The 13,086-nt window shown below is 53.9% G+C and overlaps 1 protein-coding gene across 2 annotated transcripts; it reads right to left on the minus strand.

The window, feature by feature from the left end:
• Positions 1-1,857: 1,857 nt before the first annotated feature.
• Positions 1,858-13,083, minus strand: EIF3K (eukaryotic translation initiation factor 3 subunit K). 2 transcript variants are annotated; one of them, XM_043599009.1, is made up of 8 exons: positions 12,942-13,083; positions 11,993-12,091; positions 10,018-10,138; positions 8,263-8,343; positions 5,761-5,827; positions 5,580-5,657; positions 3,432-3,557; positions 1,858-1,926 (listed from the first exon to the last, which is right to left on the minus strand). In XM_043599009.1, exons 1-8 carry the CDS (start codon positions 12,998-13,000, stop codon positions 1,895-1,897), a joined length of 663 nt encoding a protein of 220 aa, XP_043454944.1. In that variant the 5' UTR covers positions 13,001-13,083; the 3' UTR covers positions 1,858-1,894. The 2 variants fall into 2 exon arrangements, with proteins under 2 accessions (XP_043454944.1, XP_043454945.1); XM_043599010.1 differs by having other exon boundaries at positions 8,263-8,337; positions 12,942-13,082.
• Positions 13,084-13,086: the final 3 nt, after the last annotated feature.

A 13,086-nucleotide genomic window follows, 5' to 3' on the forward strand; every position in this document is an offset into this window, starting at 1 on the left:
TCTCCTTGGTTGTAAAACTGAAGCACGGGGAGGTTAACCAATATGCCCAAAAGGCGCTAGGCTGGGGCTTGAACCCAGGCAGTCTTTCTCTAGATCAAGTTCTTAGTTGCTCAAAGGATCCTCCTAGGGCAAAAGCAGGTAGACTAAGCAGGAAGGGATGTGGTTTCAGAAGAGGTACAGGTCATTTCCTCTTCCTTGCGGAGCAGCCACGGTCAGTTGTGCAGGTTGTATTTTACACAAAGGCACCTGTCAAGTGGGTTGAGCGGGAGCCATACTCATCCAGCCGGGGCGCCTTTTGCTAACTCAAATAGCAGCCACTATGAGCTGCCACCTCGTAGAGCTGGCTCTCAAGTCACTAGTTACAGAAGCACTCTTTGTCCCCAGGATTCGGGCACACCCTAGTTCCTGGCTCCTGCTCAGGTCTGGAACCCAGGGCAAAGGGTGTCCCGCCCTACCCCGGCTCCCCAAGTCAGTGTCCTCAAAAGAATGATGGGTGTGCACGCAAGCAGAGGAGGGAGGGCTGAGAAGGGTGACAGCTGGGGCAGAGCCACTGCCCTCCCCATAGGCAAAGTTCACGCCTCATGGCTTACAAGAATGAAGCTGCCAGTCTACACCAGGGACTCGACATCTTAGGGCATTTCCTTTCCTCCACTTTCCCCCAAAGGCGGTCACTATAGTCTCCACCCCCTCTTCCTGCAGACAGCAGGCTCAGAGGGGAAGACACTTTCCCGAGGTCACTCTGCCAAGACTCTGAAATATTTCCTATGTAAAATAGGAATCATCAGCACAGGTACACATCAAATAACATTGGCTAGGCCTCCTGGCTGGTGTAGGCTGGGACTGGGGGATGGGGTGGTAGGGCAGGGGGAGAATGGCCTAGCCGAAAATCCCAATTCTTGTAATGTCTCTCTAAGAATGGCGAGGACTAGTTTGCAGCCTTGGAGACAAACTTTTTTAATGTTATTTTTTAGAGACAGAATGCAAATGAAGGAGGGAGGGAGGGAGGGAGAGAGGAAGAGAGGGGGAGAGAGAGAGAGAGAGAGAGAGAGAGAGAGAGAGAGAGAGAGAACCTGAAGCAGGTTCCAGGCTTTGAGCTGTCAGCAGAGCCCGACGTGGGGCTCGTACTCATGAACCATGAGATCATGCCCTGAGCCAAGTCGGACATTTAACCGAGCCACCCAGGTGCCCCCAAACTCTTGATCTGAAATTAGCAATGACTCCTGTTTTCTAAGAGCCAAGAACAAGTTAGGCCCCGAGAGAACGTTACTGGCAAGAGCTGATGGAACTCCCCAACTCGACACAAATGGATGTCACTCTTCCCCGTTTCCAGATGAGGAAACCGAGGAAGAGGGAGAGTCACCAAGCCAAGGACACACAACGGTCTGAGCAGTAGCCGGGATAGGAGGCCGACTGGATCCTCCTCCATTCAATCCTCCAGCCACTGAGGAGCTTCTGGCGCCTACACGTGAGACCAAAGGGCAAAGGTGGAGCCTCCCTTCACCGGGAAGCCGCTCCTGCTCACCTGGGTTTTCGAGAGGGTGGAAGAGCCCCACACCCAGCTACAAGGCTGGACTCCTACATCCTCCTCACCTCCTCCTCCTCCTGGCTGACTCAGGGTCGCCTGCTCACTACTTGTGACCTGACAGATCAGGAAGGTGGGGGTGGAAAGTCGATTGCCGGGGTGGGGCAGGGAAGGAAACCTGAAGAGGGAAGAGAGGAGCCCGAAGTCCCCAGGCCACTGGACAGGAGCCAGGGCGGAGGGGGCACCTGCACAGGGAGGGCAGAGGCCTGCTCCTGGGCTCCCTCTGGGGGGCAAGGGGCAGAGGCAGGAAGCCAAAGAGCGGGAGACAACAGGAATAAGAAGTCAATAAATCTTTATTAAGCGCCTGCCGAGTTACTGTGAGGAGGCCATGATGCTGGACACACCTGTTGAGGAGAGAAGGGGCAGCAGGTCAACGGGAAGAACGGGAGACCAACCTCCAGCCAGCAGCCATGACACCCACAATTCTGCAGGGGTGGCAGATCGCAAACCCCTTCTGGGCCCGGTCACCTTCACAACGCAGTTTGGTTTTTGTTTGTTTGTCTAAAGTAGTCTCTATGCCCAGCATGGGGCTTGAACTCATGACCCCGAGAGCTCATGCTCTACCTACTGGGCCAGCCAGGTGCCCCACAAAGGCAGTCGGGGCAGTAGTCAAAAATCGGGACCACAGCAAGGAGACCTAAGCCCTCATCACAACTCTGCCTCATACCAGATGGGTGACCTCAGGCGAGTTAATTAAAACCAGTTTCCCCAACTGCATAAAGCACCCCCCCCACATACACACGCACAATCAGAGGGTTAAATGACGTGCTTAGAGCAACGCCTGGTACAAGCTGTTTGCTATTCTCACCACTCTCACAGTGACACTGACTATATACTACGTGCAAGACGCCGGAAACACCGGACTTCCAGCTCCTCACTGCAGAGCCCCTCATTCCAGTGACTTCCCACCTGAGCCCTAACACAAGGGGCACCTCTCATTTAGAGTGAGGGGCCACAGTCCCTAAGCGCAGAGCTGACTTTCCACTCGATCATGCTCCTAAGTTAGTACCAAATTAGCTGGTTTGTACTGAGAAGGCATGCTGTACCAGGACATACCTTTAAAAACACCAGGTTCGTACCAAAGGACGGGGAGGAGACCCAAGGTGCAAGGGAGCAGCCCATCCCCGGCCCCAGGTTCTCGCTCAGACACATGTACTGAGCAGGTGAGAGCACTAACCTCACAGCTATTTCACTCTGTTCTCAGCTGAGGGATCTGTGGGGCCTGTGCCAGTTCAGCGTGTGTGTGACAGCGATGACCACGGCTGACGCGGCAGAGCTTTGCGAAGTGTTCACTTTGCCCTCACACCTCCGTGAGGTAGGTTATTATGATATTGTTCGGTACTTTACAGTAACAGCCCCTACCATTCAGGGTTCACGTGAGGACCATATGACTTAGAAGTGTAAGGAACTACGTAGTATCTGTCATAATGACTGGTGCTCTGATCCCCACTTTTTAGATGAGAAAACTAAGGCACAGAGAGGTAAAATCACTTGCCCAAAGGTGCACAGCTAAGAAACAGAGAACCAAGATCTCCACCCAGCTACCCAACTCCAGAACTGGCACTACCCCCAAGGACAGAGGGCCAACAGAACAGAGCCCCCGTGACCAGTAAAGGTGTGGAGACACCCTGCAAGGCCCGTCCAAGCCCTGGGGTGTCCCAAGGAAGGACACCCCCCCATCCCTCCCTCAGCAGGGAGGCCTGGAAAGCAGGTCCATGGAGTCTGGCAGATGCAAATCTCCTGGCCCCGGACTGGAACGTAACCACCCAAGTCGCTGGGGGGCCTAGCCTTGGTCTATTGAAGGGCATCTCCTTAGCCCCCCAGCCTGAGGCCTTGAGGCACCACTCACTGTCAAAGTCGATCTTCTCCACGATGTTCTTGGGCTTGATGCTCTCCTCCTGGCTACAGATAAAGATCTGGCCCGACTCATCAGCGCTCCAGCCATATTTGCTCATCCACACCTTTAGCTGGCTGTCTGCAGGTGACACAGGCGGTGCAGGGGCTCAGTCACCCTGAGCCCACAGTACCAGGCAGCCGAAGGCCAGGGCACCCTCCCTGACCAACGCCCGGCCGCCAGTGTCTCCTGCGTTTCTATGGTTCATTCTCCAAACGGCAGCCAGAGGGAGCCTTTTAGCTTTCCAACCCTCACCTTACAGAGCTTCTGGCTAAACTTCCTTTATTTTCTATTTCGCTTTTCTCTCCCCAGGGCAAATCCTCGTGTCTAACAACAGTAGTGAGCTTCCTTCTCTGCTTTTCCATGCAACTTTGAAATGGTTCCAAAATTATGTCATCGCTGTCACTAACAATAAGCCCAGATCATCAGTTGGGAATTTCTTTGCAGTCCGGTTTTTGCCCTTAAAAAATACGCCAGTAAGGACGTTCAGCTAGAAGGTCCAGCTCCTTGAAGTCACTCTTTTGTGTGACTATTAGCGATTTGATACGGATTGATCTGCCTTTCTTTAGATTCAAGTCTGAAAGCAGTTTCATCCCTTTTTGACTTTTATCTTTTTAAGAGAGAGGAAGAGTGCACTCACGAGCAGAAGAGGGACAGTCTTTTTTTTTTTTTTTTTTTGAGAGAGAGAGAGACAGCCTGCAAGTACGGGGGAGGGGCAGAGAGGGAATCCCAAGCGGTCTCCACCCTGTTAGTGCAGAGCCCAACACGGGGCTCTAACCCATGAACCATGAGATCATGGCCCGAGCTCAAATCAAGAGTCAGACATTCAACCGACTAAGCCACCCAAAGTGGCTAAGAGAGAGTGAATTTTAAGCAGGCTCCATGAAGGGCTGGATCTCACCACCGTGAAATCATGGCCTGAGCCGAAATCAAGAGTCAGATGCTCTACTGACTGAGCCACCCAGATGCCCCTAATTTCACTTTTAAATATGTAAATATTGGGGCACCTGAGTGGCTCAGTCAGTTCAGTGGCCTACTTCAGCTCAGGTCATGATCTCAGGGTCTGTGAGTTCGAGCCCCGCGTCGGGCTCTGTGCTGACAGCTCAGAGCCTGGAGTCTGCTTCAGATTCTGTGTCTCCCTCTCTCTCTGCCTCTCCCCTGCTCATTTTCTGTCTCTCAAAGATGAATAAACTTTAAAAATAAATAAGTAAACAAATAAAATATCTGATGTAAAGCACTTAGTACAGTACCTGAAACAGCGTCCAGCAAAAGTCAGTTTCTGCTAAAAAAACTAAAATCACACACGTACACCTACCCGGATCAAAGAGCAGAACTACCCAATAAGGTACCAGACAAATCTCACCCCTGACCCTCCAAGGAATAACCACTTTTCTTCATTTTATTTTTCTTCCTGTGTTACTTCTTGTAAAAATAAGCAAATACATAAACACAGTTTTCTTTCTTTCTTTCGGAAGGATTTTTTAAAAAACCCAATCTAATCATGTCCCTCCTTGCTCAGAACCCTCCTGGGGCTCCAGATCACTCAGGACGAAGGACTAAGTCCTCAGGAGGCCCCATGGCATCTGAGGCTCTCCCTCCCGCCACCACCTCTCTGCTCCTCGCTCACCGTGCTTCCGCCAGGCACCCTGGCCGCTCTGTGAATGAGACTCGCGCGTCCCTGCCTCAGCAGCCTCGTCTGCTTGGCCTTCAGGCTCCTGGCCTAACTCCACTGAGGGACCTAGCCACCTCACCCCCACGAGCTGACACGAAACACACACATCTCATCTTGTTATTTGTTTCTGAGGAGAGCAAACCCGAACCATTCTGTTTCGCTACTGCTGTATCCCCAAGGCCTAGAACAGTGCCTGGTACAGAGAAGGCATTCAGAGAACTTAGGCAGAATAAATGAATGCCACAGGATCTCCACGGAAGAGTACGTTTCACGCCAGCTCCTCACTCCCTCAGTAATGAGCTGGGCTGTGCCTTCGAATGACTTGCTGACGCAAGGGTGGGTCCAGCCAACGAACTGGTGGAGGCCCACTGCCCCTGACCACCCCACCCCCAGCCTCCTAGACTGGCACCAGGGACCCAGAGAGGCCTTACCGGTCAGATCCCCGAGCATCTCGGCCAGTAGCCAGCGATCAATGTGCTGGTAAGTGATGCCCACAACATGGCAGATAACTGTAGAGATCAGGGACAAAGATGGTGAAGGGCCACCCCCAGGACCCTGCTGCCACTCCCTGCCCCTTCCCCCTGGGGAGCCCAGACACAGAGAGGAACTTACATTTTCGGACGGAGTCTTCAAAGCCAGTTATACCCTCCAGGAGGTCCATATTTTCATCCAGGGCTTGCTGGGAAAGCAAAGATAATGCTCACGACAATGTTAATAACACCAAGAATATTAAGATTAGTGAAATTAACAATAGAAGTTAACACTCGAGCCCACATGCCAACTTTTCTTCTGTGTGCAATCCTATGATGGAAGTTACTACTTTATGCCCATTTTAGAGATAAAAAACCAAAGCTCAGGGCAGCAAAGTGATTTGCCCCAAATCACAGAGCCAGGGTTTGAATCAGAAGGCAGAAACCACAGACCCAAAGAGGGAACAGAGACAGATTCGCTAACTGTGTTCACCCACCTCCCCTTGCTGTCTCACTCGGATCTGAAAAGGTCAAGTGTCCCACCCATGGCCCACAAGGCCCCACAGGACCTGCCTATCACCTCCTCCCACTCGGCCCCTTTCTCCAGCCACAGGGGCCTCCTCCCTGCTCCTCAGACATACCACGTACCCGCCCACCTCCAGGCCTTTGTGCGGGCTGGTGTTGGGTCTGGAGCTCTCCTTCCCCATGGCCAGCACCCCCACTTCCTTCAGGTTTCTGTTCAAACCCAGCAAGGGCTCCCGCCCACGTTAGTGAGGAAAATGAGGAACCCACACGGACAATGAAAAGGAGCAGCCAGTGAGGCAGGATACATAGAAGCCAAATGATAGAAGGGCCCGGGGGAGCGGAGCGTGACCACCCCATCAGAGGTGGCTGACGGGGCAGACAGTGTGGGCTCCACACTGTGTGTGCTGGGGCCCGGCGGGGGGTGGGGGTGGGGGCAGAAGGCTGGTCACGAGAGCCTGAATGGAATGAGCGCGGTGGGGTCACGTGAGCAGGGAGGGAAGGCGAGACGGAGCGCCAGCAGCCTGCCCCTGGAGCAGGGTAGCTGACGGGACCGCTCTGCTGGACACCGAGGGGTTTCCTGGGACGGGAGCCTTTCTGCTCCGAGGGGAACAGAGGAAAGGGGCAAGAGGCAGAGGTAGTAGGGAGGGTGAAGGTCCAGGGAGAGTTCTCTTTTGTAGGCTAGGAACGAACTACACGGTGGACGTGTTCTCTGGTGACAAGAACAATCTGGGAAGGCCCCGTTTGCTGTTACAAGAGAGCAGGGAGCCGCCGGTGTGGTGGCCCTGAGTGGGCGAGAGGAAGGGGAACGGCGCCCGAGGAGAGGGAGGGGTGGACGGAGATGGGAGCAGGGACAATTCACCCACTGAAACAGAAAAGTGCTCGGTCAGCCGCCAGCACACGTGGAGGCTGAGGGCAATACTGTGTGGGAGACTTCTGCTTTGGCGGCTTCGACTTTCCCACAAAATGAGGTGGAAGGTCACCTCACTGACCTTGAGATGAGACGGGATGGGGAAGAGGGGACGAGAAGGTGCAAAGAGCCGGGAGGGGAGCGAGGAGCAAGGCCCTAGGCTGGGAGGGGATGAGGGTCGAGGGTTGTGGGGCTGGGCTGTCACGTGCTCCCTGGGGCCCTCCTCCAGCCTCTGTCTCTGGTCTCAGATACAGATGCACAATTTACACTAAAGGAAAAAGCAGAACAGAGGACTAGAAATGATGGCCAGGCCCAAGAACTGCCAGGCTGGAGACCTCGCAGGGGCGAGCTGGGAAGCTAGGAGGAAGTGGTCAGAGGGTAGAAACGTCTGCCATTCGTAGGCAGAGAAGGGAGCAATTACTGAAGACAAGTACCGGGCAGTGGCTCCCAACCTTCGCCAGGCATCCGGATCATCTGGGATAACTGCTTAAAACCCAAAGCCTACACCACACTCACACCAGTCACATCAGGCTCTGATGGCTGAAGCTAAGTACCAGTACTTTTTTTTTTTTTTAACTCCTTAGGGGTCCAACACGCTGAGAGCTGATCTAGGGCATGACAGGAGACAGGGGCCGAGGCCACATGGAAGACAGGAGCTGGAAAAAGGTCGAGGTGGCGGAAGGATCACTGCTCTGGCTTTTCAAGCATCGAAGAATGACAGGAGTGGGGCAGTGCACAGCTCTGTCCTTCACGAGAGGAGGAGCCGTTGTCAGGGGGCCGAAACCAACAAGGCGGGGCAGGAAGTGCCGACACCTGAGCTTCAGGACTGAGCGTGTGCAAGGGGAGACGGGATCTGGGAATGATGGCTCCCGGCCATCCCGCTGGGCCACTGCAGAAGTGGAGGGTGGGGCCCCAGTTAGAGCAAGAAAGGGAGGGAGCACTCAGAGGGTGGAGGATTTCGGCAGGAAGGACAGATGTGAGGGCACGCACGGGTGCCCTGCCCTGGGTGCTGGGGGCACAAGGGACGACGTGGGAGTCCGGACTCTGCGAGGGTGACAAATCCACGCGGTCACACTCGCAGAGCCCTGGGCACAGGAGCCACCGCCCACCGCTGTGCAGGCGGACGATAAATGTGCAGGGTCATCCCATTCAGCAGGCTGTCGTGCCGGGCCCAGCAGCCCACCCTGCCCCCCGCCCCGGGAGCCAAGTTACCCAGAAGGCCTGGAAGTGGCAGGTCTCCAGCAGGTCCCCGAGGTATAAGATCTGTCGGATTGGTCGTTCTTCTTGCTGAGACAGTAAAGTGTTAAGGGAAAACAGACCTGAGCCTCGGGAGGCCGCGGCCGAGCCATCTCCCCGTGCCCACCTTCTGTCCGCCAAAGCACAACTGTGAAGGCAAACGGTGAGCCAAGGACGGGAGACAATTAAGTCAGCGACTGGCCTGTCCACATACCGGGATCGAGTCAACTCTCTGAGAACCAACGCAGAGGCGCAACAAGACACGCTGGGATACGAAAGCAAGATGCGTACCAGCACGCATGAGCGCCACCGTGGGGGTGGGGAGCATATGGACATGAACGCACACAACTGTACTTGTGCGTCCCCAGGGGATCCCTGGCAGGGTGGGTACCCAAGAACTGCAAACAACTGTTGTCTCCTGGCGGTGAGGAGTGGGGTGGCTGCGGGACAGGGGAGGGAGGAAGCCTCTGTCTTTTTCCACCATACACTCTTTCCGTACTTGCAACGCCGTACCATATGCCTATTTTTTTGGACGTTTATTTATTTTTGAGAGACAGAGAGAGACAGAGCACGAGCAGGGGAGGAGCAGAGAGAGGGAGACGCAGAATCTGAAGCCGGCTCCAGGCTCTGAGCCGTCAGCACAGAGCCCGACGCAGGGCTCGAACTCACGAACCGTGAGATCATGACCCGAGGCGAAGTCAGACGCTTAACCAACCGACTGAGCCACCCAGGCACTCCAGCCTATTTTTTTTTAAGCCACCAGAGCAGACCTCTGGAGAAGGTGGACAGTTTCTCAGAAGGTAGACCCCCCACGGACACAGCTGGCAGCGCAGGTTCAAGGCGTAAGCCACCACTTCTCAGCTCGGCTGCGTGCAGCAGCCCTGGGGACCGGGAGTGCCGGCAGCAAGGGGCACGGTGTGGATGGGGTGGCTCTGCCAAGTGTGTCCAGTGATCGCCGGGCAGAGGGAGGCCCACCCGGCCAAGTGCTGGACCAGTCACAAAAAAGGTCAGAGCAAGATGGGGGGGGGGGGGGGGCGGGAAGCCAGTTCATTTTCACTCAACACCGTCACTAAAGGCCAGCAGTGTGCCACATACAGCTGTCAATGCAGCTCTTCATGACTCCTGCCTGGTGCTCAGGCCCCACTTCCTCCTCCTTAATCAGCTAGAACCCTCATGGGAATCCTTCTAAGGCAGAAACCTACCCATAATACTCTGCGGTTTTAAAACCTTCTATAGTTTCCTAGTGCTCTTTTGAGTCTGACCAAAATGTATCTTGAAATCTGTGGTAAGGCCGCGCTGAACTTCCTCTACTGCCTCTGAAAGAGCACCAAGCTCTTTTCCTCCAGGCCTCCTTACGTACTGTTCCCTCTGCTTGATCACCCTTCCTTAATATTTCATTTCGCTCATCTTTCGGATGTCTCCTCCTCCAAGAAGTCTTCCCTAACATCCAGGCAGGGGCAGGTGCCTCCTCTCCTCTGGCCCCTCTAAACCCCAACCCCTGACTTCTCCAGGCTGTCATTGATAGAGGACCTATCTCCCCCACTGGACTGTGAGCTCTGTGAGGGCAGGGGCCAGACCTGTTTCAGCCACCAAAATGTCCCATCCAGCACTGCAAGCCCAGAGCAGGCACCCAAGTGTTTGCGGCTGAACTCACAGACCCCTTCCCCGTGAATTCACCTACCTTGCCCTCCCCCCTCGCCCACACGCCTGGCCTGGAAATCAGAAGGATACATGTGCCTGATCGATCATGCACTTGCACAGTGTGAAGTCGGTGTGGGGCAGGTTGGTGAGGGCCTTTAGCAGTATCTGGGCGGTCACCGTGGTTTGAAAGAAGGCTGGGTTGAACTGGTACCTGAGAAGGGGAACAAGAGACACATAAATCGTGGCATCTGCCGGTCCCTGGGCCTCATCAGATGCCCAGCGCTTTGGCCCAGAGCTTGGGAGCTGGACGTGCCTGGGCTCCATTCCCAATCACAGCATTCTGGCTCTGTGACCTTAACCTCCCTGACCTACATCCCTGTTCTGCAGACAGGGGACAGTTAATCCTCCCAACCACCCAGTAAGGCGGATGCTGTTAAGTGGTTCACGAATGACAATGTAAGTATTAGTCTGGAATAGTGGTTGAGGCCCTGGAACCAGACTGCTTGGATTTTTTTTTTTTTTTTTTTTTTTTTTTTACTTTTGAGAGAGAGATAAAGTGCAAGTGAGCACACGAGCAGAGGCAGAGAGAAAGCATCCCAAGCAGGCTCTGCATTGTCGGTGCAGAGCCTGACATGGGGCTCAAACTCACTAACTGCGAGATCATGACCTGAGTAGAAACCAAGAGTCAGATGCTTAATGGACTGAGCCACCCAGCCCCCCTCACCCCCTTAAAAATTCAAGTTAGTTGGGGCACCTGGGTGGCTCAGTTGGTTAGGCACCTGACTTCGGCTCAGGTCATGATCTTGTGGTTCATGAGTTTGAGCCCCACGTCGAGCTCTGTGCTGACAGATCAGAGCCTGGAGCCTACTTTGGATTCTGTGTCTCCCTCTCTCTCTGCCCCTCCCTGCTCATGCTCTCCGCCTCTCTCTCAAAAATAAACAAACATTAAAATAATAGTAATAATAACAAAAATTCAAGTTCGTCATCAGTGTAGTCTTGGCTTCAGGAGCAGAACCCAGTGATTCATCTCTTACATACGACATCTACCGCTCAGCCCAAAAAGTGCTCTCGTTAATGCCCGTCACCTTGTTACCCATCCCCCTCCCCTCCAGCAGCTCTCGGTCCAGACTGCTTGGATTTAAACTTCCCTGCTAAGGGACCCTGGACTGCCTATTTTAAATTCTCTGTGCATCAGTTTCCTCCCTCGAAAAAAGGGACAAGAACGACCCTATCTTCTTCACAAGGGCAGTATAGCATCCGAGTTAAAACACACAAAAGCTGACAGCACGGTAGCTACCGCATGAGAAGCACCCACTAAGCAGCAGTTATCATGAGAAACAATGGACAACCCCATCAGTACAAGTGTTGTTATATCTCCATTTCCCAGACGTCAGAATCGAGACAATACATAAAAATTACACAACTGACAGTATGTTGAGAAAGCACCGCGAGGAAGGAACTCAACTATCCGTCAACAAGCGAATGGGCAATTAAGACAGTCACACAGCGGAGCACTAAACAGCAAAACCAAAAACCTGCAGCCGCAGACAAAACGGATGGATCTCACAAACCCAGCGAGACGAGGAAGATGCCGAGTCTAGAAAAGCTCGCGCCGTCTGACTACATTTGCGTCACGTTCAAAGCAAACAAAAGTAAGCTAAGCTAATCGGTATGCATGCGAGTGTGGTAAACTCACATGAAGCCAGACCACGAGAGCCTAAAGTGGTCACCAGGGTGGGGGTGAGGTGGTGGCACAAAGCATACAAGGCAAAGGGCCTGGGGCCCTGGGCAACACTCACCTCTATGCTATGGGTGGTGATCACATGGGGTTTCACTTATACTCACTTAGCTATTCACTTGTGTTTGTACTAACCTATATGTGTACCCTGTAATTACTTTTTTAAAAACCATCTTTCCTCCTGCCCCAACTCCCTTGGCTTCCTAGTTTTGCACACCAAGAAAAGCCACATCCCAAAGGCTACCCCCAACTTCAGCCTCATCCAATGTTGCCAGTGGTACCCTGCTGGTCGCTGGCCTGGAGGCGGGGATGGAGGCAGACACTCACAGCTTCAGGACGGCCAGGTTGGCTTCCAGATCATAGGCATTCTCCTTGGCCTGTGTCTCCACATACCGCTCCAGCGTGGCCAGATTCTCAGGATTGTACCTACAGAAGAATCAAGATGGGTGAGCAGTGAGGAGACGGGGGCTGAGACCAGTCACTTTGGTGGGGGGGGGGGGGCACTGCAATCTGTTCCTCCTTCCCTCTAAATCTGGCACTAACCACTTACTCTACTAAAGTCTTGAATCAGCCGTATAATCTCTAATAACACTTGCCAACTTTCCAGACCTAAGCCTAAGCTCTGAACCCCATCAGAGCCCTGGGTCCTTTCTAGGATGCACCCCTAACCTCTCAGCCAATCAGTCATTGTAACCCGTATACCTGGTCTCCTGGACATCTTTGCCACTCACCCCCTTCTCCCCCTCCGCGCCCAGACTCCTTTTAGCTTCTCCCACTCCAGCCCTGACCACTATCACTGCCTACTGTCCGGTTTGTCTGGACTCTGAACTGAGAACTGCACGAAAAGCATGGCCTGCAGCTGTCTTGGTCACCTCTGGTCCCCAGCACTGCCCAGCCTGACAGAGTAGATTCCAGTGACGTGTGCTGAATAAATGGCATGAGAGGAAAAAGAAAGAACGACATGAAGAGGCACTGACACGCAGTGAGAGGTTGAGGAACACAGTCACGGGAATCTCGAGGCTATGAGAGGGAAAGCTGAGAAGCAGAGAGACCTTAAAGCAATTAAAATGGGGGGGGGGTGCAGTAAGAGGTAGGCAAGGCTGTATCTCCTGTCCGTAGCTCCAAGCAGCGCCGTTTCCTTAAACATCTCCGCCGGGAAGAGTGGGAAAGCCTACTGCCGAGCAAGTCCAGGATCCCGACCACCCCTTGCTGTCTCTAGAAAATCCTCTCCACCACGCCGCCTGGCCAGAAACGCTCCCTCCGACCGGGCTCAGACCTGTCGATACCCTTGAGCAACTTGCCAACGTTCGCTCTCATCTGCTCAAACATCGCCATGACTACGGTCGCCTCCCACGCCGGGGCCCGGGGCCGAGAACCCAACCGAAGCGGTGTCCGCCAGGACCGGAAAAGGAAGAAGGGGC

Source organism: Prionailurus bengalensis, chromosome E2 (genome assembly GCF_016509475.1).
Source record: "Prionailurus bengalensis isolate Pbe53 chromosome E2, Fcat_Pben_1.1_paternal_pri, whole genome shotgun sequence".
In the NCBI taxonomy this organism is placed as follows: domain Eukaryota; kingdom Metazoa; phylum Chordata; class Mammalia; order Carnivora; family Felidae; genus Prionailurus; species Prionailurus bengalensis.

Bases quoted from the DNA above. Each gene is read 5' to 3' on its own strand.
- EIF3K (XM_043599009.1), bottom strand. From the start codon at position 13,000: ATGGCGATGTTTGAGCAGATGAGAGCGAACGTTGGCAAGTTGCTCAAG. The intron at 12,092-12,941 runs GTCTGAGCCCGG...ATTCTTCTGTAG, and splicing joins TTGCTCAAGGGTATCGACAG to GTACAATCCTGAGAATCTGG. The intron at 1,927-3,431 runs GTGAGTGGTGCC...TCTCCTCAACAG, and splicing joins GGAGAAGATCGACTTTGACA to GTGTGTCCAGCATCATGGCC.